This window comes from Helicoverpa armigera, chromosome 8 (assembly GCF_030705265.1).
Source record: "Helicoverpa armigera isolate CAAS_96S chromosome 8, ASM3070526v1, whole genome shotgun sequence".
NCBI classification, from domain to species: domain Eukaryota; kingdom Metazoa; phylum Arthropoda; class Insecta; order Lepidoptera; family Noctuidae; genus Helicoverpa; species Helicoverpa armigera.
The window spans coordinates 10,495,548-10,522,175 of record NC_087127.1 but is presented as its reverse complement, the minus strand read 5'-3'; the positions used below and the strand labels follow the sequence as shown (position 1 = coordinate 10,522,175).

Genomic DNA, 26,628 nt, shown 5'->3' with positions numbered 1-26,628 from the left:
ATAGGTTTAAGAACGAAAAAGAAACATATTAAAAAATGTAGAAAATATGTTAGTTATTGACATAATGTTTTGTATTGAGAATTTTAATTAGAATATTAAAACATTATTGCTGCTTAAAAAAAACACTGTCATCATCCTCCGAGCCTTTTTCCCAATTATGTTGGGGTCAGCTTCCAAGAAAAACACTGTCAATAGCTAACTTAATAAGATTAATGTTACTTAGTACACACTTGAGTTTCAACCCATTAGAAATTGGAAACATATCGTCATATTATGGTGCTCTAATGCCATTCACCATGACCGTTTGCCCAAATCCGGGTCTCCATCGACATTCGGATTTCAATGCCATAATATACAACCGTCCTTCATCCCTAAGGCGGGTAATTTAATTTGAAGGTTTTATTAAGGATAAAGTGAAATTATAAATGCGGAAGCAACTGTTTGTCTGTCCGGCTTTGACGCTAAAACCACTATACCTACCGATTTTAATTAGCTTTGATAAACAGACAGTCTAACTAAAGCGTCAGAAATGACATAGGCTAGTTTATAAATACGAGTGTGTAGGAAGTATTCCGTAAGTGGAACTGCCAGTAGAGATGTATTTTGTTTATTTATTTAACAGTTAATGTACACAGATGATGAGACAAAAAAATAGAATAATCAAATACAAAGTCACTACTTATTTCTCAAGAAATTTCGTCCAGCAGGCCCGCTATGTGAGTTAAAATATTTTGCTAGTTTAAAAGCATCATAATTTTTCTCTCCAAAATATTCCAAATTCCTCTTTTGACGGCTAAAATATTTTAGCAGTACTTAGTAATACGAAATTAAAATTATAAACCTAAGGTTTGGGCTATCCGACTGGTATCGGTCGGCGGACTACGCTCGCTACGCCAGTGCTACGTCGTAGGCCGGCGTAGCCACACGCTGCGCACCGTAGCCGCGCGCTACGATACTACATACGAAAAATTTTCGTGCAGTACGCGATTCGAAAAAATAAAATAAAAATAAAGTTCGGTATTTTTAAGTAGTTAAGTGAAGTTTAATTTCTTATATGTGAATAACTTTTTAGTTAATGGTAATTTAAATGGTTCAATTAAAATGAGTGTAGAATTTTTGAATTTACTGAAGTATGAAGCGAAGATCGAATCTGATAATAAATGTAAGTGGATTTTAATATCAATAAATAATTAAGCTAAGCATATAAAAATATTAACCAATAACGAAATTTTAAAAAAGAACCCATTTTTTTTGACTATTTAAAATTATATTATAGCATAGCAACAGTAACTTACATAATAATATAAAAATTCTATAAATACATTTTCAATACTTTTCGCTCTTAGATCGTTGTCAGAGCTCTCAAACACGAACAATTTATTACAACTTACAATAAGGGTACAGACTCACGCAACGTTATCATTATTTTTATATTTATTGGGTTTTATTCAAGGTCGAATTTTGACCCCTTTTGACTTTACAAAGAATAGGCTTAACACTGGAAATATTAATGTCTCAATAAAGTCCATGATTAAAATAAATCGTAAAAAAGGAGGAGTGCTCAATTAAGCTAGAATAAATAAAACTCCCACACATTTACTCGTATTAATCACTATATAAATATTTCCCCCTAACAAACATAGCTTACTCAATACAAACTCATAGCCCACATTTTATCAGAAGCAGAACGTTGAGACCATTCTTAAAAAAATATAGGCTATATCCTGCTTGGGGAAGTAGTGTCCACTACACCTAGATCCACGCGGGAAATAGACTTGCTTTAAAATTATCTACATAATTTGTATGCTGTAAATACAGACGACATAAACAGTAATTTCATATCAATCAAAAGGCACTGAGCATAATTCTGAAAAAAAATGCTTCACCTTAATTACAGACAACTAGAAAATAACGCACAGTTAATTATTGCTGACTTTCATTTTTATTGTACACACTAGCTTGAGAACTGGTCTAGTCCACTCACCTGAATAAATTCCTCGATAAATGGGCTTTCTAACAGTTTTTTTTTAATTCGTCCAAATAAACAAACATTATAGTTTCAGTATAAGATTTTATTTACTTGTTCTTTTACATAATTTGATGAGAGGTCGTTGACCATTATCAAGACAATAATTATGAAGTTGATACGCCTATGTCGACATGGATAATCTTTCAAGAGACATATGGCGATGATTACATCCCATAGAAAGCAAAAATAACCTCCAATTCATACAAAAATACAATAGAAAAATCGTAATCGTGTCAGCTGTCTCGACAAAAGCTCATAATATCGAATAGAAAGCACAATAGCCTTACCGGAGTATGTTTTATTCAGAACTAATCGATATTATTACCTACAATCTATTGAATCGATTTTAGAGCCACATAACTATTGAAACGTCTGCAATCTGTCAAAGTTATCAATATAAATGGACTTCTGAATAGTGCCTTAATGATTTAAGTTGACTAGAATTCTATGTTTTGTGTAATACATATTGTATTGTATGTTACAATGTTTTGTGTGAGTTCAATGCCACTAGTTAATTCATTAAGCATAGTATACCGTTGTCAAGTTAATGATGGGTCTGTCACTCTTAGTGCACCCACACACCCATTGATCCCAAATCAAGTTTTGAGTCGGTCTGATACTGGGTAAATATCTGATCTTTGTAATATGCGTACTGCCATTCATCTTCATACTGATTTACAAGTAACAAATTAAGCTACAGTGTGCGGAGGTCTTATCTACACTCTGTAGCTATACTAATATTATAAAGAAGAAACATTTTTTGTTCGTTCTCTAAAGGCCCAGAAAATACTGAACCGATTAAAAAAAATGCTTCACTGTTGGAAAACTACACTGTTCCCGAGTAACATTGGCTATATTTTATCCATACAGAAGTTCCTACGGAATGGGGGTGAAACCGCATGAAACAGCTAGTTAAATCCCCCTGGACTTGCTATATTCAGTATGGCTTAAATCACAGCGATTATTTATAAGATTCAAATTCTGAAACCAGTGTTACCCAGCGCTATCATGTTACCAAGCAAAGCGCTTGTGGAAATGAGATAGGCAGTCGTTCTGAGTAAAATATTGCTAATAAGCTGCATTTTCCAATATAAACGAGATTGGAAAACGGTAACTTATTCCAATGCATATTGCAAGGATATGCAGATGCACTCTTTTAGAACAACGTCGACTGTAATACAGTTTTCATCAAATACGTTTTGCTTGTAAATACATTTTGATTGGTGGGCAATCACTATTAATAAACTTCAGAGTAAATAGTTTTTCTGTAAAGTTATTTAACAAGAGCTTGTACTAAAGCATATTTTTGACACTGATGCCTTAGACTGAAAACCTCGTTAAAATAAAAAAAAAATGTGGAGGAAAGAGAAAAATTTTGCGATGTGATGTTTCCTTCCTAAAAACGCGTATTGATAGTGTAAGTCGAATCCCATCCCTAAAATCATAACTATTATCTTTGGTCAAATTGGGAACAACACTAGTTGAAAAAGTCTACATGCTCTATGATTAAGTATGATTGTGAATTAAAAACTCTCTGTAAAATTTTTGCTCTGCTAATAAAAGATGGTGCCCAAATTTAGTGCTTTTCATTAATTAGGTATTATGCACTAATCATTAAATTCCAATACGCTTCCACTGCGCTACCACCGCCGCCGCCGACGTAGTAATGAGACGAATAACTAAACATTTATAGAAAGAAAAAAGTCAAGATGGAGTCAACTAAATATAAAATAGAACCCTTCTGTGGAAAGAACTTCACAACGTGGGCGTTCCGGATGAAAAGCATACTGAAAGAAAATGATTGTTTAGCGGCGATAGAAAGTAAAGCATTTGTAAGTAAAACTGAGAATTCGAAGGTGGAATCAAAAGCGCAGGCCCTACTGATTGCAGGCGTGGCTGACTCCCACATCGAATATGTGAAGAAAGACTCGGCATACCTTATGTGGAAAAGCCTTGAAGAGAATTTTATGAAAAAGAGTACAATTGGGACTTAATTTTTAAGAAGAAAGTTGTCAGAGATTAAATACGACGAAAAGAAGGCGACCCTACAAGAACACATAGTAGAAATGGAAAGAATCTTTAACGAATTAAACGATGCAGAAGTAAAATTAACTGAAGAAGAAAGAATAAACTACCTGTTGCTATCATTGCCAGAAAGTTTCAATATAGTCATATCAGCGTTAGAAACCCAAAGTGAATTAAATTATACCTTTACTAAGAAAAGGTTGCTCGCAGAAGATGAAAAGCGCCAAGGGCAACATTCCAAATCAAACACCCAGCCACAAGCAGCATTCAACTGTTACAATTGTGGAAAACCTGGCCATAAAAATGTCCAGTGTCGGAGAAACAGGGGACGTGGAGGATACCATACTGGACGAGGACAAGGAAGACAAGACAGTACAGGACAACAGGACACCGGACAAGAATTCAATATTAGGCAAGAGCATGACACAAGACAACGAAGAAGAGGAAATCATTGGAGATATGGACACAGAAGAGGACGAGGATATGGCAATAGAAGAGACAACTGGACCAGGGAACAGAGTGATGCAAACTTAGCAGGTTATGATCATAATGCATTCATGAGCAATGCATTACAAGGTAACACGTCTCATGATGATATTAATAATTTAGAATTTTGTATTGATTCCGGATGTACTGATCATTTAATAAATACAAAAGATTATTTTACAGAATACATTGAATTAAAGGTTCCTATTAGAATAAGTTCAGCTAAAAATGGTGTTAATTTAGAAGCTATAGGAGTGGGTAAATTAAAAGTAATATGTAGAGTAGGTAGAAAGGAAAACTGTTGTACTATAAATAATGTTTTATTTGTACCAGAATTAAGGAAACATTTATTAAGTGTATCTAAGATGGAAAGTGCAGGACTAAAAGTTGTTTTTAATCAGGGAAAAGTGAGAGTGTTTAAACATGATTATGTGTTATTAATTGGAAATAAAGTTAAAACATTATACACTGTACACCTAGAAAGTCATATAAACACATGTAATTTTACCTATAAAACAAAACAAGATGAGATTGAATTATGGCATAGGAGGTTCGGTCATTTGGGCAAGTCAAATTTAAATTTATTAGTTCAGAAAAATATGGTTGATGGTTTGTCAGGGTTAAAGAATAAAACAATAGAAAATAACTTGTGTGAGCCATGTATATTAGGTAAGCATTGTAGACAGCCATTTAATAAACAAGGACATAGAGCTAAACGACCTTTAGAAATTGTACACACTGATGTTTGTGGACCAATTACTCCAAGTACACATGATGATAAAAGTTATTTTGTAACATTCATTGACGATTACTCACACTTTACAATGGTTTACTTAATGAAAAATAAATCTGAAGTATTTGATAAATTTAAACACTACTACTATTTATCAACAAATCATTTTAATATTAATCTTTATAAATTGCGACTAGACAATGGGCGTGAATATCTCTCCAATGACTTCAAAGACTTTTGTACTAGAAATGGCATAGTTATGCAACATACAGTAGCATATAACCCGGAGATGAATGGTGTAGCCGAACGCATGAATAGGACACTGATGGACAAAGCTCGGACTATGTTAATTGATTCTGGAATGAAAAAGGAATTTTGGGGTGAAGCAGTATTGTTCTCAGCTTATGTGACTAACCGAAGCCCAGTTTCAGGAAGAGAGAAGACTCCAAGTGAATTATGGGAGAATAGGAAGCCTGATGTATCCAATTTAAGAATTTTTGGATGTACTGCGTACAATCATATACCTAAGGAATTGAGGAAAAAGCTGGATGATAAAGGTAAGAAAATGATAATGATAGGATATGCTATTGGAGGATATAAACTCTATGATGAAGAAACTAAATCAGTTGTAATAGCTAGAAATGTTATTTTCGACGAAAGAAGAAAGGAAACTGAGAAGGAAGCTTACTTACCCGGATATGATGAATATGAAGACATAGAAAGCTCTGAACAGGAATTTACAAACACAAAGAATGAAGAAGAAATTGAAGAGATAAGTCAAGAAAAACAGAATGAAAAGAATAACCAAGAAAGACAAAATGAAGAAGATAGTCAAGAAAAACAACAGAAGAATATAACAAGATCAGGCAGAATCGTGCAAAAGCCAAAGAAACTTACAGAAGATTATGAGGTTTATACAGCATACTGTTTACTATCAGAAGATCCACAAGAATACGAAGATGCTATTAAAGATAAAGATTGGCAAAAGGCTATACAGAAGGAATTAGACTCACAGATAAAACTACAAACTTGGGAAGAAGCTACATTACCAAGAGGAAGCAAAGCAATAGATACTAAATGGATTTTTAGAACTAAACAAGATGGAACGAAGAAGGCAAGGCTAGTAGCAAAAGGTTTCCAGCAACAGAGTTATGATAATTACTATGCCCCAGTAGCCAAGTTATCTACCATCAGACTGATGATAAGTATTGCTGTCCAACAAGACTTGAAACTACAGCAGTTTGACGTACCGACAGCATTTCTAAATGGCAAACTAAATACTGATGTTTATATAAAATTCCCTAAAGGTATGAAAATAAAAGAAAATAAAGTATTAAAACTTAAAAAGGCTTTATATGGACTAAAGGAAGCACCTAAGTGCTGGAATCAAAGATTTCATGATTTTATAACTGAAAAAGGATTTACACAATCTAAATATGATTCTTGCTTATATAGAAAAGGAAAAGCATGGATATTACTTTATGTCGATGACATCTTATATCTTGGAGACAACGAAGAAATTATAAAGGCATTAGAAAACGAATTTAACATCAAGAATTTAGGAGAACTAAAGAAATACTTAGGATTAGAAATAATAAGAAAGAAAGATAAACTAGAAATAAGACAAACTGATATGATTAAGCGACTATTGGAAAAATTTCATATGCAGGACTGCAAAAGCAGTAAGACTCCGATGGAAGTTAATTTCAATGCAAATATTTCATCACCATTAGTAGATGTACCTTATAAAGAATTAATAGGCTCCTTACTATATATTTCTATGAATAGTAGACCTGATATCACCTATGCTGTATCTTATTTAAGTAGATTTTTGGACAAACCTACAGAAGAACTGTGGTTAGCAGGCAAAAGAGTATTACGTTACCTAAAAGGAACATCCAATCAGGGGCTGTTATATACAAGAAATGGTGATTTCTCCAAGCTGAATGCCTATTCAGATGCCGATTGGGCTGCAGATAAAACTGACCGAAAAAGTACAAGTGGTTGTGCCATATACCAAGGCAAGAATTTAATAACATGGTTCTCCAGAAAGCAGACATGTACAGCACTTTCAACAGCTGAAGCGGAATATGTTGCAGGAGCACACACTGTGAGTGAACTTGTTCACATTAAAGGCATACTCTCTGATTTCTTGGATAATGTATCTATTTCAGCGCAGTTGTTAATTGACAATCAAAGTACTATAAAACTAATTCAAAATCAAATGAATACTAAAGCTTCTAAACATATTGAAATAAAATATCATTATATAAAGGATTTGGTTAATAAGGGAGAGGTGTTCATCTCATATGTGCCTACTGATGATAATATTTCAGATATATTTACAAAGTCACTACCTATTCAGAAACATGCTTATTTCTGTACTAAGTTGAATTTAATTTGAACAATTTGTATTGCACAATGTTATTATTGTACTGACTTAACTATAAGACTTATCATTAAGATGTTATTCATGTTAAAATTAATAACTTAGTGTTATTAATTAAATTGAGTTTTGTGTTGAAATATGTTCAACTTGAGTATACTTACTTCTAGTTATCTAGGAATGTGTTGCAGAAATGAAAAACTAGTAATTTTGTTTAAAGTATACTTATAATATAATGTTGCAGAAGGACTTTACATTTATGTTGAAATGATAGATTAGATTTTAAGATTATATAATTTAGGTCTGGTTATTGTTTTGTTTAAGCAATTTAAGAATGTTATAAGTGTTGTACCAAACTTTAAATTCTGTAAATTGAGGGGCTGTATTGATAGTGTAAGTCGAATCCCATCCCTAAAATCATAACTATTATCTTTGGTCAAATTGGGAACAACACTAGTTGAAAAAGTCTACATGCTCTATGATTAAGTATGATTGTGAATTAAAAACTCTCTGTAAAATTTTTGCTCTGCTAATAAAAGATGGTGCCCAAATTTAGTGCTTTTCATTAATTAGGTATTATGCACTAATCATTAAATTCCAATAACGCGGTTTATAAAATGGATCAAGAATTGCATTTCCGAAGTTTTCACCAAAAGACGATAAAGGAATAATTTTTCAAAAAGTTTTATTTATAAATCTACATTATTATAACAGCTCTGATAAGTCACTTCTTTTCTCATACAATGCAAGCATTTTAATTTATTTAATTTAACAAACATTCATACGCATTGACCTTCAAAACCCAGTGAGGAATGCAATGAATTCGTTTATGAGAGAAACGTCCCATATATTACATCATCCGGAAGGCGTTTGTCCGTACTTTTATATAAACTTGGATAAGCAGGCCAGGGTCACTTTATGCAGCAATCCTTTCTATGCTAGAAATGGTTAGAAAATTATCTGGCCAATAGCTGTTGGGTCATCATTACCAGCCTTTTTATTGTCCCATTGCAGGGCACAGGCCTACTCTCATATAGCAAAGAGATTAAAAAATACAGTAAAGACACACTTTCTAATAACATCTACACCAATTACTGAAGGAAGATAAAAGAAAAATGACTGGAATTAAAGTCTGAAATCGTCAATCCAAACTGATTCCTGTGTTTATCACAAATTCCTCCTTAGTATGAGAATGGGCTATTGTTTTCTGTAAAATAGTAATACCTAGATAGAATAAAATAATTACAATGGTATGATTTATGTGGATGTATAACTTGAATTACCTCTATAAAACTAGCTGCGATAACAAATGACAAGCGATTATTCTCATTTCAAATGTGAATGCTTTACAATCCCTGTTGAATACCAGCTCGATTAACATAAATTGAGGTAAGATATTAGGTAAACAATTGATAATTTACATAGCAATTACAAGCGAATCCCTTCGTTTTTGTTTATTGTTCGTACCGTATCAATCTAGGGTAATATTTAGTCCTAAATACAGTCAACCAAGCCTTTGCCTGTCCCCAAAGTAACAACAAACAAACCACGCCTGTGTTGATTTCAGTTTTTGTTACTTTACCCAAGTTTGGTTAGGTAAGTCACACTACCACGGTGCGATCTCATATGAACATACATGCTGTCTATACGAATATTAAAGACTGGATTTTTCTTTCGTTTGTTTGTGTGATTGTACCTTTTAAGGAATAATCCCTTAACCTCTTGAATGCCGCTAATTAGAGAACAATAGAAAATTAATTGTGTCTCGCGTGGAGCCGCGCACCTACAAGGGGTTAAAAGCCTTTAGGCTCCGAAACTACTGAACAGATTTGACAATTCTTTCACCGTTGTAAAAGTACACTATTTCTGAGTAACAAAAACCATATTTACCCGGGTACGGGAAGTAGTTCGTACCATGTGAAACCTCTAGTACTATAGAAAATCATGCGATGGGTATCTATAGAATGGTTATTTGTTTATTCAGTTTAAGCCAACCCTTGAGAAAATAGTCACGCGACGGGAGTATGGCGCTAGGCAGTGTGTTTAACCCTTTACGTCATCTAAGTTAGGAATGTTTTGGCCATCATATGAAGTGAAAGAATGGCGAAATGAGACAACTTGTGTTTTATTATCGTAGTTTTGGAAACCTGTTGGATATTGGTTTTATTTTTGCTTCTTGTCATTATAACTTATTCGAATATTTTTACAACATAATTTTTTATTTACCTATAAGAATAACATTTACAGTTACCTGAACTCAAATAAATAAAGAAAAAAGTTTTTAAGAACAAAATCCAAACTAATATTATAAATGCGAAAGTAACTCTGTCTGTCTGTCTGTCTTTTCTTCACGCCTAAACTACTGAACCGATTTGTGTGAAATTTGGTACAGACATAGTTTGAAACTTGAGAAAGGACATAGGATAGTTTTTATTAAAAAAAAAAAAAATATTCCGGACATATAGCGCCATCTATAGGTCAAATCAAAAATCTGCTGGTAGTCACTATTCCACGCGAACGAAGTTGCGGGCAAAAGCTAGTAAGAAATAAACTATCGTCTTTCTGTCAATAAAGAGTCACATACTCCCTTAATTTCAAATACATAGGTTACCTTTCATATATTTCCTAAAACTTATCAACCTTAGAAAGCTAGTTGCAATTAGGTACCTATATATGATTTGATACTTGCGTGACGGTATTCATTATAAAGGATGACTAAATGTCAAAATTCATTGGATTAGAAACGTAACCATTTTAATATTTAAATTGTACACGTATGTCATTGGACGTGTAATATATCAATATTCGGCTGAATCAATAGACAGGTCAAGGTCATATTGTTTTTAGGTTTCATATGGAAATATTTAGGCGTCTAGGCATCCAATATCACCGATTAGAATATAGCTTCAATAATGGGTTTTATTCTAACCATTTTACACCGGAAATCTTTAAAACTTTTATCAGAAATTAAAAGTAACTTTGTATTTATTTGGATTCAGTAAAACGCTTGCTAGATTTGTTTAACTCCTGGTCTACTCGTCCTAACAAACATAAAAAATTATATAGTCAGAAGCGAGTAAGTCTGACGCCAGTCTAACCAAAGGGTGTCGGGTTGCCCGGGCAACTAGGTTGAGGAGGTCAGATAGACAGTCGCTTCTTGTAAAGCACTGGTACTCAGCTGAATCCGGTTAGACTGGAAGCCGACCCCAACATAGTTGGGAAACGGCTTGGGAGATGATGATACGTTTTTAGGCGCATACATTTTTTATTCGCGAGCACTGTAATGTGCGCCAACAATTTTGATGGAATCTCGCCACAAGGATTTTTTTCATTCGGAGCACGAAGAATTAATTTCTTCCCCCATCAATTTCATAAATAAATACCATTTAAAAAACTTATTCCTATGAAACCTTTATTTGCAACAAAAAGCACTTCACAGAAGTTAGTTCGGAGAAACGGTTTAACTTTCCCGGCCTATTCTAGTTTAAGGTCAACTGGCATCGCTATGAAGACTCTTCTAAACATAGGCGAGTAGAAATAGACCAGCTCTTAGCGATGAAAATATATCGCGAACTTATGGATTGAAAATGTTGCGGGTGCAGAAATATTCTCGACTGGGATTCTGTGATTTGTTGAAAGGTATTTTTGTTAGTGTCTGAAGCAAGCTTTAGTTTTATTTTTCGTTAAGATTTAATTAAGAACTTGTAAGCTTACAAGCCTTAATGTTTAATGTTTGTGACATCTTTGGAAAACCGGTAATTTGAAGCAGTTTTTGAAATCAATTAGTTGCTTATGATAACTACAAAATATTTAATCACATCTAGTAACAGTTGTCTTAGGAATATACCAAAGTTATCTTTTAATATGGTATTTGCGAAACTTACATAGTTATGGACATTACATGAGGCAGATCTATGTACTTTACATGTGACTATATATCAGCAGTAAGAACCAAAAATATACATAGGGGAGATGTTCCCAAAACGGGTAAGCTAAGGGAAGATGTTAAATAAAATAACCAAGAACATTACATGCGACTTGTATTTGTACTCATAGGGTTGTTTATATAATAAACTTTGGAAAACATAAGATAGTCTTAGTAAACTTCTTATAAATTCAGAAAAAAATCAAAAAAAATAAACCCCTTCGAAATACCCGCTTTGCCCTCGGGGGGGTCCTAAAACGGGTAGCGCCTTTGGGCAAAGCAGGTAATGAATGAATAATGTGATAAATGAATTAGAAAACGTATCTTAGCTTCCTATTATCCAGGAAATCTTGTATCGTTAATTAGTCTCCTTAATTATGTTAAACAGTTTTCTTATTTTGATCAGTCTAGATCACTTTTTTACTTTATTAAATGTTACATTTGAAATTATAATCCTACCAGCAGATAATTTTGTTAAAAATCAGAGAAAACATATTTTAATTTATTTTTCACGCTGTTCCTGTACTTCTTCAGCTCTCTGTGGCTTCCTTTGTCTTCGATTAGCTTTCTGTGGGATCAATTGAGGAAGTGGTCCCTTATTTCAAATCGGGTAGTCACCCGTTATGCCCCTACCCGTTTTGCCCAAAAGCACGTTTTAAATTTCAACTACCTTAACCTTAAAATAGTAAACAAGGAGACCACTAAGTATTCACAATTAATAAGCATATAGCATGCAAAATGATAATACAAAACTGCGAAAACCGTATCTTGCACCATATTTGAGTAGTCAGCACTAGCATAATCCGATTTTTTTTAATAAACTCTTCAAAAATCTTTTTGTACATCTAATCTCGAAAACGCTCGTTCTAGGCGCCCGAGCCAACTGACCGTGATCGGCGGGGTGGTAGTGCACCGCTCTACACTCACAGGTTCACACTAAGACCTATAATATACGAATGGCAAAGCCTACCCGTTTTAGGAACATCTCCCCTAGTTACTTCATTTTCCTCGATAAATAAAAGCCCAAATTCAAATCCTAAACCAACTATTAATCAATTAAACAGACACTAACATATGACAGAGATTTTCAGTATTTCGCTAACCAAACTATTATAAATGGGACTGTCAGGAACATGATAAATCTATTCGTTAGATGTGACCAAATACAAATAAAAAACTGGTCAAGTACGAGTTGGACAAACAGAGGGTTCCGTGGGTCCCATATATAAATATTGAGAAAAAAATAAACATGTTTGTTGTGTGAGAACCTCGTTCTTCTTGATCCATGATGATGAGTATTTTTATTTTATAACCGATTTTATATGGAGAAAAATGTTTGTATGTCCTAAACTACCGATTTGAAAAAAAAACATTGTTGGGAAGTTATACTGCCGTCGCAAGACACAAACATATATTTTATGCGAGTACGGGAAGTATTCGTCCCGGGACCATCAAGCGAGTTCTTGATATAGCGGCCACGGAAGCATATTACTTGTGGAAATTTAAATACTTTAGCTGTCATACTACACACAAAGCGTGCTGACGGATTAACGAAACAGACATTTAGATACGGAACCCTAAAAATGACAGCGAACCGAATGAAAAATTAAACGATCACAAATCCCGGGATACGATGAAAGGAATCGAGTCGTTTATCTTCGAATATTATCGGATAAATATCTTCGGATTGAATCTGAAGTGTGTGTCAGGAACATCTCTCAGTAAGTTATGACTTGCCAAAGTAATATAAGTTTTCTTTTGTTTTTGTACCTAGGTTCTGGTTTTTATTGACATATTAGGTATAATAAACACAATTGATTGGTCTTTTATTATCCGAACTTCTGTGTTGTTAAGGATACAAAAAATATTTTATTTATTTTAATACAGAGGGGTAGGTAATATTCCTCATCTGACATTTAGTTTTAATTTGAACTAGCAAATAAATATGTGGGTATACAGTGTGATTATAAGACGTTATGGAAATGAAAAATAACAAAAAAAAACAGTTTTCTATCACAAGTATTTAGAAAAACATCTTAAACACGCAAATATTAGTACCTTATTAACAGCACAATTTTACAACCAATATAACGAAATTTACTCTTACACCGAGTCTATTGTATCTCCCTCAGGTCCCAAAATAAGGCCTTTATCAGCTGCCTGAAACAATGGCCCGTATTGACTATGTATCTATTCTTAGCGACCAGCTACAATGTCCTACAGTGAACATGGATGGAGATAAGCCGGCCATATACATAAGGATTTACCTAAAAAACTGAGCTCACATACTGATCGATCTGCCTAAAAAACATGCCTGGCGTGTCTGCTGGTGTATGTTGATTAAAGACATAGATTTAGATGACATTTTTACATTATTATAATCAGCTTAGTCTTTTCCACAAACTGTGTTAGAGTCGGCGCTTGTAGTTTAACTGGATGCAGCTGAATACCAGTGTTTTATTTGGAGCGAATCCCTATTCGAACACTCAACCCAGTTACTCGGGCAACCCGATATATTGTGATAAAAGTGGTTTGCAGATTGTCTGACTTACCATAGTCAAAGATATTTAAATGACAGCCGGGACCAATTAAAATGTACCTTCCGAAACACGGAGGAACTCGTCATGTCAAAACAATCACCCATCCTCGTCGAGCCCAAGCCCCAAGCGTTGCTTAACCTTACCATCGATCGACCCCGTGGTTCTTGCATTGCCATGAGCTTCCTTGTCATCTCTACATAATGATTTAATCTACGTCACCCTTTATCCATTCTCCTTACTTAGTACAATAAAGTTTGACGCCCGACTTCCGACATTTTTCCATTATAACAATATGTAGTAGATATTTCCTACTACGCCCGGGTCACGTGTGATTCGCGGACTTGCAAACGTGATGTGAATTCATTGAAGGATATATGTTCAAAGCTTTTCTTACTATTCTTGTGAATTTGTAGAGTAGCTTAGTGGTTTAGTAGTAATAGTTACAGTTTGAGAATTTGTTCGAGAGAATCACCATTTTAAGATAAAATTTTAATGAACCGAATAATACACGACGCGATAAAACACATCTTTTATGACGTCCAACTTCGACGTCTCAAGAAAAAATGTTACATTTTCATATTATATAAATAATATAATTTCTTATGGTTCCCTTCCCTCTGAATAAATTGTCAAACGTAATATTCAAAAGCATAAAACAAATGAATAATATATTACAAATCACGTAACATATAACAAAGACCTCTTAAATCAAACATGCGTTTTAAATTCTAATTGAGATTAACACGGAATTCAAGCATACAGCCGCTATCACGAAGTTAAGAAAAAATAAGCGGAGATGCCAAATTGTAGGCAGTTCAGGCGCCTTATTCTAGGTGAAATTCTTACGATGGGCATGACTGAAACGATCAGTTATGAGTGAACTACTAAGCGTCAGTTGCACAAATCTCCATTAAAGTTAATGCTTCTTTAAATCTATTGCTGACTGTTTCTTTGTCAACCAAATAAAAAGTGTTAGCAATATCTAGATTTAATGAAGCTTTAATTTTAAAGGAGCTTTGTGCAACTGATGGTAAGGCGTTCGGGTTCTGAGACGCATTCTTTGGGCCCGACAATTTTTCGTAATACCAAAAATCGTTGACAGATTGTCGTCCCCCCGCTTACCCGCATTTTGGTGCGCTACTTTCTTAGGCGATTTTCCGTTATGGCACCTCCGCTAGTCATTTTGTTCTCCATGGAGTAATCCCTAAGGCTTTTTATACACGTTTGTGGACGGGCCGTGATACGCGACGAACCGTGAAGGGTTGGCGGAAAATTTCGTATCTCGCCTCAAAAGTTATGTAGATATAGCTGTGAGAGGGTTTGTTTACAAAGTATTTATATGTAGGTGGTGTTACAAGCTCTATTTTTATTTTTATTGCGTAGTACCTAGTTAGCGCATTGGTGTGGGATGGAGTTTCCACTGGACGCAGGCTTAGCTGGCAACGGCTAGTTTAGCTTATATTTCAGAATAATGTATAGGCCAGTTTTGATCCATGTGCGGAAAGAATCTCAGAATCTATAGGACCTATTTGGATAAGTCTTTTAATGTTAAAAAGCTCGTTAATCGAATAACCTTCCTCTATTATGTATCCGGGTGTCCGGAGTAGTTCTTAAGGGAGACTAAATCTCTTCTGTGGCTAAGGTCTGTATTGAATAAACAAGAAAATATCCAGTAGAACCAGTATTTTGGACGAAAATTTTCCACTAACCCGCCCTTAGGGTGTTGTTTGATCATAAGGACAGTCTCTAAGGATTGGACTAAATTGTATGTACACAATTTAGCTATCTGGATAAACTTTCCACTAATTTACTGTTTTGTATGAGTAGATTGCTATTGAATTATAATTTACATCAAACTTTTTGTCGTCACTATGTATAGAGACTTAGCAGGAATAATTGATACATAATTGAATATTCAATCAAATAACTGCAACAGCAAAGCTGCGACTAAGCTCGCACATATTCAGTATTATAAATTCAAATTAGCTCATCAGCATCTACTTAAAACTGGATTAGGGAGCAATCATTCAAAATGTCCGATTCCAACATTGCGATTTATCTGGATTTGCGACGGTTTAACGTAACTGAAAGAGGAAGAAATCAATCTAGTTGTAATCCCTTTTATTTTCCTGCAAGCAAATTACGATGTCTTAGAAAATCTTGTAAGTGTAAAAGACGCAAATTTTCTGGAAGAAAATAGGTATAGGATATGTTTTGCGACGTTATCTTCTTATAAATACAGTAAAAACAATTTTAATAAAAATGCATCACTTTAAGATGACGATACCTACGTATTTTTTATTCGTCTCTTTTATTATTTTGATTCGATTTTGACGATGTTTGTGTTCAGGTATATTATTGAAATGCAGAGGATATAAAACAGCAAAATACCCAAAAGGGTAAATGAAGCAGTAAAATATTAGATTAAGTATTGAAATAGGCACACCACAGCCGAGAGAAGGTAAAAAATGGTCGCATTTAGACCAAGCATAACACAGCTGGAAGAATGTATACTATAAGCTAGGTATTTAATCAGCTCATAGTTTGTTCAGGCATCTAATTAGCACATACTTGATCATACAATAATGGAATTTGTACTAATTAAATGCTTATCATCGCATATTGGCGGGGAACGATATTTGCATGGAAAACTAACTGACTAGCGGAGGTGCCATATCGGAAAATCTCCTAAGAAAGCAGCGGGCCAAAATGCGGGTGACGAGGAATGTTACTGTTTTCGCCCGTATACGCCTGTTTTGGGTCCGACCGTTTCTGGTAATACCAAAAATCGTTTGCAGTATCCCAAAGAACCCGATAGCCTCGTTTTTTTACTTGTAACAGATTGTCCACCGTACGAATTTGAGCTAGAAGAAGGCGCCTGACCTACCTTTCTTATGGTATCTCCACTATCTTTCCTTACTCCGTGGACATTTGGATATTATCAGATCTACCAATAATAGTGAGAGTGCTAATGCATTGCATTGTTTCGATAACTGTGTATCAATGTAATGGGTTCCAAGGTTCCACTGAATCAATTCAATTAATCCAATTTCATCATTGAATGGACAATTTTGTGTCCGTATTCGGTGCGTGTCCGAAATTAGGCCAGCAAAGAAACACTTAATAATTAACTCTTCATTTGTTATTGATACATTAAGTTCTGGATTTTGTATCCATGTTTGGATTTTATAAATAGGTATGGTGTAAAGGATCGCTCATTAGAAAAGTGAGTATCATTCGATGCTAATATTGTTAAGCTGGAGTGAAAGAAAGAAAAGAAGAAAAGAAGTGTTTGTTTGTTTTTTTTGCTTGAACTCGCTAATCTGTTGATCTGCTAGTCTGAATTGAAAAAATATTTCTGTGTAGCCCACTTATAACGGACACTCTTAAGCTCCTTACTAGTTTCCTCAGGTTTTAAGCAACTTCACAATTAAATAAACGAGATTCATCCACCTCCCAACATTGTTACCTCATAAAAGATTCTATGCCAAAACCCAATACCAAGCCTCTCTTGTCCAATTTCAAAAATTTGTATTCTAAAAGCAGATAATTGGTTGCAACACACTCACGTTCACTACAATTAGGCTCGCGAACAAATGGAGCATTAAGAGCTATCGCACACTGCAAACTTTTAGTCTGCCGATAGTTTGTTTGGGCTCATAAATCAGTCATCATCTCCCGAGCCTTTTCCCAACTATGTTGCGGCTTCTAGTCTAACCGGATTCATCTGAGTAAGTGTTTTACAAGATGCCACTGCCTATAATATGACCCTATCAAACCAGTTACCAGGGCTCATAAATCAGTATGAACATGATGATGAATGCCGGCTGTCATTGAACATATTTGGCAGTCGTTACGGATAATCAGAAGCCAGTAAGTCTGACAACCAGTCTTATCAAAGGGTATTATCATTGGTCTTATCAAGGGTAGGGGTTGCCTAAATCGCTGGGTAACTGGGTTGAGGAGGTCAGACAGGCAGTCGTTCCCTATAAAACATTGGTACTTTGCTGCATCCCGTTAGACTGGAAGTCGACCCCAATATAGCTTGGAAAATGCTCGGGAGACTGAAAACTGTGATTAGAATCAAGATTTTCTGTAAAATATATTTTTGACAACTATCGGAAAATTGACAACCATCGGTTGGCCGACTGTTTAGTTTGCAGTGTGTTTGTCTAAATGCATTCACAATAGCGGCCATTTTGGTTGTGCGCTAAGCTGGGCTATGGACTTTGGACCTGCCCTCCCGGTAATGCGGTGCGCTTAAGAACGGCCAATTTGCAATTATTACCAAATTGTACTGTGTTTTGTGTTGGTTGTTCTTAGTAATTTGGTTTGGGATGTTCAAGCTGGTAACAACTTCTAAGGTCTAAGGGTAAATTTTTACAGCGGTCTTAATTAAGTAGGATAGAACTACCCATCTTTTGTGCTATCGACATAGAATATCAGTAAAAAAAAAAATTAAAAGAATTGAGTTATGTTATCCAGTCACGTATAGTTAAGGGTTTAATGGGATGATAAGGTATGGAATGTTTACAGTCTTGGACTACCAATTTCGTATTCTATCTAGACAAAGCAGTCTAACCCACAAAAATGTAAGGTCACAAAATTTGGCGCATATTTTTCGGTCCACAACAGTGGTTAGTCTAGTAAATTTCATTAGTACATACCACTAGGCCTTTTGGTCCCAAATGTGGATATATGGCGGTACACCAAATATACGGGGGACCACTTAGAAGAATAGATTAGTCTCATTACGGGACACGCTTTGTGTCTCGAAAGTGGTTTAACTTTTCTTTATTAGCTTTGCTTTTTTGGTCGCAAGGGCTTGTCGTTTTAAAACTGCCAGGGTGAGGGTGTTCGAGTAAGTTGAATGTCATGTTCATACTGTCCTCTATTTACAATTGCTTGCATTTTGCATTAGTTAGATCAATATAAAGTATGTCATACTGCCTATGGAAATTTTTGGAGTTTTTGTACTTTGTCAAATAAAAAAGCTGTAGGATTATTGCGAATCCCAATATTACTCCACCTTTCAGTTAGGACACAAGTTCACATTTCCGAAGACTGATTAAAATTACTGATGAATAAAAATGAATAAAACATAGATTTACTTAAGGTATAGAAAAATATAGTTTGCATCATCCTGGCTTGAGCATATACTGTGGATTTGATTGCTTGAATCGAATAAAATGCAGAATGAATTTTCTAGAAAAGCTTGCTCTAGAAAACAATACGTAGAAAAGTTTTCTTTATTTTATAAATAATAGAATTGTTCTTTCTGCGAATATACATTATTCAGTCTTAATTTTCTAGCTCGTATATTTATTGAATTAAAATAAATAAAGCTTTAGATTTTGCAATGATTTTCTTATTTAAATTGGCCTTCATTTGATAAATAATAAAATATTAAAATTATCGTTCATTTGGTTTCAATTCTTATTTACATCTTTTAGTTTGCGTGTTTTAAAAATATAAAATTGTGTCACAAAAATAGTTCTATTTTTAAATCAAGTTAAATTAAGCATCGATGTAATATAATTCTAATTGAGAATCCTACTAAAATCCAAGTGAAAAATAATTTTATTGTCAGATCATTGGCTAAGAATAATCTTCTATTTGTTACAATTCATTCCAATAAAAACGCTTTGCCTCTGAAAACTACTGTAAAGTGTTTTTACCAAAGGCATACTTTTGCAAAACTTATTAAAAACCCCTTGAACCTAACCGATGTACTCGCGTATTTGCAATTCAATCATTCGATTGCATCGAGAGGCGTCCATTATTCGAATGAGATCATATCGAGTCAGCTCGATTCCCCTTGCATTTGTTTGATCACTTCATATTGGTTTAATCGATTCATGGCGATCAATTAGTACTCGTACATACACTACAAACTTTTAGTCGGCCCATTGTTGTTTTGGACTTAAAAATCAGTATGAAGACGAATGGTAGTACCAACATTACAAAGATCAGGTATTTAGCCGGCATTAGACCGACTGAAAATTTTGATTGGAATCGAGATTAAAAAAAAAAAAATGAGGAAGGCAATACATTTTTTTATGGGTCTCCTACTACTTGTATGTTTGTTGCTGCTATGTATGTTAATATGAAAATTCGTGTGTTTTATGTTTTATTTAATCTGTTTAATAGTAATTTAAAATAATAATATTAAAATATACCTATAAACATTAAAAATGTGATATTAAATTAGGCTGCCTCCAGATTGCATTTACAATATCATGACACATGTAGGTATAGTTAGCCTTACAAAAGCGATTAGTTACAGTAATTACAAACTACCACAAACTATAGAGTATAGACCATATCTAGCACATGCTAACTAAGTTATAACCTCTGTAATTAAAATTTCTATAGTATATGCTATAGTACAAAATTACTTAATAGTATTGGCTTCTGCTCCTAACTATTAACCTGGATTCTAAATATCTCTAGCTATTGGTAAAAAAGCATTAAAAAGTTTTGCTCGTATAAAAACTTAAAAATAACTTCTGTCTTAGATATTGATATAACCTTATTCTTACCTGAAATTTTATTACCGAACTTATTTAATATCGAATCATTTTTATTTTTTCGGTGTGACCGTAGCGGGAAAGTGTGTCAGAAAGTTTATGACATAAATCCACCTATGTTTCTTCTGGTGTCCTTTGTGCACCTGGGTCGTGGTAACTCTTTCGAACTAACCCGTAGCCCCGGTAGGTACTGGATTGTAAATAATTGTACTTTTTTTTAAAAGATTGTCTATGGAGTTCCTTGCCGGTTCTTCTCTATAAGACCGACTCTTTGGAAGCGTGTAATTAGTTTGACGTTTAAAAGAGCTTTCATAGGCCTATATGAAATGAAAAAAAAAACCGTTTAAAAAAAATATCTTTGTGTTTTTTTTGTGTGTTATTTGTATAATAATTCTGACATGACTTCATAGTGATGAGCATTCGGAACCCTCCAAAGACATGTTTTTTGAACTTTTGCAAATCGTTATAAAACTTCCCACAGCATAATAATATCTTTATTACTGTGATCAATCATAAATAGGTTAAGTATATTTTTAAGTAGCCATAAACTTTATTATGGTACTCACGCAAACCTATGAAATTCTCTTCTGAAAATTTTGCCAAGGGAACTTCAACTTAATTGCTTTAGGAATAAGGTTGAGATTTAGTAGGGAATTGTTGTTAGTGGATTTTCGATTGGTCTGTATTCATTACTTAGATGATGGCAGGTTCGATTCCAATAATGTTTTGGACGATTGCTGACTTTTATTGTTAATGGTTAGTGTCACCAGGTGTTCTGATTTTGATTGACTGAGAAATGAAACGTGCGATAATTTCTGTGTATGAAGATGTCCGACTGAGTGAACATGGGACCCGTGGAACAGACAATATACATTCATATTTCAACCTTAACATAAATTTTAAGAAAATAGATTGCTAAGTATGTATTTACCAGTTAAACTCAAAAACTTCTCGACCGATTTCAATTCTTTCACCTTATAATAAATGATTATCTTCGATTCACATAGGCAACATTTTTAAGCACACTTATTAGAAGTAAGCCCTCCTGGGACGTGGGTTTCATCCACGAAGACCCATCCTACTTCCTAACAAATACCAAAAATATATAACAAAACTTAGGCCCATCACATATCTAGTTATTACTATCAATAGTTTCGTGACTAGCACACATGATGTTATCAGAAGCCCCACTAATGATGATTTGGAGATACTGCTGGCTGCTGGCTTACTGTACTCTAAGGTTTATGACCAGACAGCTGGTATTATTACTGAGTTATGTATGATTTATGACCATTGGTTTATATGTTTGTTGTTAAGTGGGTAGGCAGAAGAGTAGTTTGAATTACACGAGAAGGTGTTTTTTGTTTTCCTGCCGGGGCTGCGGGATTGTTCGAAAGAGTTACCACGGCCCTGGCACATAAAAGGCCTACGACGGAACACGACGGTTTTTAGTCAGTAAGAGTCTGACACCCACTCACCGCTGCTAACCCACAGCGAGAGGGGTCGTTTGATGATTTTGACGTCGTTAAAAAAAAGGTATTGTTTGTTTTAAGGCATCATTATGATCAATTAAGTTAAATGTCAATAGCAGCAAATAATATTGCTGTTTAGCCACGCTAATTTCAACATTTACTTTTAATAGAGGTGAAGAATAAATCTTGAGGAAACCTAGACTTTTTCGCCTGTAATCGCCAATCCACCTTGAGCAAGCGTGGTATTTAACGTTCAATGTTCCTCTGGATACTTCCCATACAGATGATGTCTGCAATGTTACAGAAAAATCGGATAATGTTGATAAATAGGTGTAATGATAATAATAATGGCGTCCACGGCCGATTTCGGCCACGGCGGCTGTTTTCATTTAAGGAAATCAGCCAGCTGCGCGGGACATATTATAGTGCACGAGCATTTGCGCAGACACAGGTGCACTCCCTATTCCTTCACTCTCATAACCCGATGGGACGGCAATCCAACACGACCGGAAAGAGATTAGGCGCAGGACCGACATTTACGTGCTCTCCGATGCACGGGTGAATCAATCACCAACTTCCAGACTACGGGCTGCTTCGTGAAAGTTCAAGAAAACCCACAAAGCGATTTCTGCCCGACCCAGGAATCGAACCCGAGACCTCGTGAACAGCAACCGCGCTTGCAACCACTATACCAACGAGGCAGTCAATAAATAATATAATAAATAGGTGTAGAAATGAATGAAATCTACCTTTTTATTCTACTTTCTGTTTAATATAACAAGATAAAATGTAGCTTTCTTCCTTTCCTACAAAAGCCACAAACAAAGCCTAGTTATGTAAATAAATATGAAACGCTAACAGCCAATTTATCTTCAGAACTACGCATTGAAAACCAACGTGGTATTGTGGTATTGTGCTTTGGTTTCACTGCGCTTGTGATATGTTGCGGATAACTAGCGGTTTTAGACCATTTTACTAACAGGATACTTACGTCAATGCCGTTTATTCAAACTGCTGCAAAACAGCACTTTTTGAACATCAACACAGCCCCAAAACGCCTTCACCATTTCCTATGTGTTTTTTTTTTCAAAGATACAAGACCAGTTGTCATATTCGTATCTATATTCTGAAAAACAATGTAAATGCCAATAAATAATATAAACACACTAATAAATACATTTTTTTAAGCAGAAGTTCATTTTTTAGTATGTATTTGTGTACCTATGTATAAAGTACCATAAAGATTGTTTACTTTTAATTAAGTACTCAAATGGAGTATAGGTAAACATCTGCGTTAAGTTAATTCGTTGCGTTGTCTTGCCTCCCAGGCGTAGCTTGGCGACACTTTCATATACAGGTTACTCATGGCGGCTCCGGTTGGTTAGATGCTCTAAGCCAGCGGTTTTGTAACCACGTAGGTTTTTGTAACGCTGCATTTTTTAGACGTTGGCAGCTCGGCTTTTGTTGTTTTTCAGAGGGCTGTGGTGGTAATGAATTGTTGTGATATAGAGAATTTTTTGTGGTAAAAATTAAAACAAAATAAATAAAAATATATTACAGTTACGAGTGGGTTTTTCGAGTGGGTAATATTTCTTTTTTTTTGTATTTTTGCTAGTTAAACTTAAGGCTTAACTATGGAACTTTGCTATTCTACCAAAAGTAGATATACGCAGACCCAACCGTTCACAATTATTGTGTACAAAAGACAGTTACAAGATACCTACCCACAAATGCAACAATGCATTATAAAATTAAAACAGCACAAACAGTTTTATTATGCCCCATAAGTACGCAAATCAGATGCAAAGTTTAAGCTAAAAACTTCAAGTTACCGTTGTTCTAAAGTCCTAAGTTTTCAACTAACGCAGAGCAAGATGTTCTTAGTACTTTAGTTAGCCTGACTGCGGTTTAGAACATTCCTAGGTAACTTAGGTTATATTAGCAATTCTACACAAGTTTATTCTACTTGCAAGTTAAGTTTACCAGTCCCTGAGGTAGTGTTTAAAAAGTCTGTAATAAAATTAAGTTATGTCAGTAAGAATGACTATATAGCTTCTGCCAGTGTTTTTGCCTACGTCCCGTGGGAACTACTACGCCTTACAAGTTAAATGAGCTATCTAACACTGAAACGCTTTTCAAATCGGAGAAGTAGTTTCAGAGATTGGCGCATTTAAGCAAGCAAACCAACATCTTAGCTTTAAAATTTATAGATGTGTACAATTGTACATACCGTACTTTCCGTTTGAGTTTAAAAATCTGTCAAACAAATTCTTACCTCTTTAAAGATGATTAAAAAAAATAAAGGAAAATCCACAACGTCTGTAAAAAGTACTGAAAATTAAAAAAATATGAGCGGTATTTTTAATAGGAATAAATCAGCACTCTATTCAAAGTTATCTTTGAACACATTTTAGTCCTCTTCTTTATAAAGGCTACTTTTTCACTGCGTACGAAAAATTCAAAAGGTATTTTTATAAATGCCAATAGAATTATAATTATTATTCCTCACGAATTTATTAGCACAAAAACGTTTCTAAAGATTTTCTCCTAATTGGATGTTTTTCATTTTTTACTACCTATTTTCCCGAGGTTTCACCCGCATCCTGTGGGAACTTCTGCCCGTACCCGGACAAAATATAGCCGAACTTAGTCGGGAAGAGTACACTTCCCAACAGTGAAATATATATTTTTTAATCGGTTTCGTAGTTTCGGAGCCCTTGGGATACAAACAAACAAAATTATTAGTATAGATTTGTAGTAACATGAATATATATTTTTAATTTTGTTGCCAGCTGCCGGGGGCCATTGGTTGAAAAGAAAAGAGGCGTTGCGAGCAAAGAGAGGTCGGCATGGTCCACATAAAATTAGAGCCAGAAGACAGATCGGTAAGTACAATGTTTCCATATTAAAAATTCCGGAACGTCAAAGTGTTTTTGAGGGTAAAAATTGGTATGTTCATGTTTGCGATTTTATGTGTATTTTTCGGTTAGGAATTTTTGGATTAGTTTCGACCTTGCTTGCTATGTGGTGAACTAAAATAAGTTGCTATTATTTACTACAAACTACGAATATGTTAATATTGGATAATCGATTCCTGCACTTGTCAGCAATACACAAAATAACAACTTCTGAGAGGATAATTTTTTATGTAACACTTTTTTGATGTGCTTACCTACATTCTTTGCAAATAAACTTTTCCTATTTTTGATTCAAGAATGTCTTCACTATTAAAAAAAGCAGCACTGGCAATGTTTTTTTTTTTTGAAAAGCGTAAAAGAAGTTAACTCCTGGCATGCCATAGAATACAATACGTACTTACAAATAAATTCAGTCTCGTCGTATACAACACATTTATTTGTAATATTTCCAACATTTTACAAAACATTTTGAATAATATTCAGAATATTATACAGTTGTAAGATAGCTCGACGTCTCCCCCGGAGTCTGTGATGTGCACTGAGATGAATCATATCGCCACTCTGACGGTTTGCTACTTAAAAGCATTTCGATTGAAAACGAGATACTTAGACGGTTGACGCATCCGATTTGCAACTTGAAATAAATAAGGCCTATTATTTATTGTTGATGTTTTCTAAGTTTTTTTTTTTAAGTTTCCATTATTCTTATTTAATTATAAGCTAAATATTATAGAGAATTTATTACGACTTAAGTAGACCAGAATGTTGAAATTGTTATTAACAACGAAAACATGGTAACGAAATTAAGAAGTGTTTTTATTTTTGTTGTAAATTCTTAAATTGAAATCTCCAAATAATTGTCTTGTTTTTTAGATTTCGAGATTCTACATTAACTTAGCATTACACAAATTAAACGTAACGAAACCAACAAAACTGGTATTTTCTCTTACAAATACATATGTAGTTTATGCAACTACTATCTTAGCAACGTGCAGCATCTAGCATATTCATCAGTAAGACACGTTGTAGTGTGCGCAGATTTGCAAGTCTAAGCAGAAAGAGCAGCTTTATAGCAAACGTTGATGCGAGTTACCACGTTGTTAATATTAAGAGCCAAGATGTCTTACGCCCGTATTTAAGAGTAAGTGCTATGAGGAGAAAGAGAAGAGAAACCAGCTTCAATAAAAATATACTTTGGACTTCAGTAATACATAAATTTATGGGGTACCGTACCCAGTTTTAGTTAGTTTTATAAAAAGAACTCACCCTAATACCCTTTATAATAAAACGCAAAAATTTGAAATTGTGTGTATGTTAATTACTTCTTCGAGGATAAACGAAAGAATAGACTTTGATGAAACTTGATAGAATCATAGCTTAAACATCAGAATAATATATAAGGATACTTCTTATCCGAGTGCGTAAAATAGTACACTAGTTGCCATAGAAACTGCAAGCAAAGCCAGTTTTCCGTATAAAGAAAACAGTTGTGAATAAATGTGATGTATGTATTCGTAAACTGCCAACTTACGTGCGTCGTATAGTTCTTGAGAACAGCAGTTATAAACGCGACTTTGTTTGTGT

General features: G+C 34.5%; 1 protein-coding gene across 3 annotated transcripts in view; it reads left to right on the top strand.

The window, feature by feature from the left end:
- Nucleotides 1-911: 911 nt before the first annotated feature.
- Nucleotides 912-26,628, top strand: part of LOC110372254 (uncharacterized) — a 49,721-nt gene continuing 24,004 nt past the window's right edge. For all 3 annotated transcript variants that reach the window (XM_064035913.1, XM_064035914.1, XM_064035912.1), the window contains exons 1-2: nucleotides 912-1,162; nucleotides 24,919-25,011. In XM_064035913.1, coding sequence (XP_063891983.1) covers nucleotides 1,102-1,162; nucleotides 24,919-25,011 — 154 coding nt within the window. In that variant the 5' untranslated portion in view covers nucleotides 912-1,101. The remainder of the gene's footprint in view (nucleotides 1,163-24,918; nucleotides 25,012-26,628) is intronic.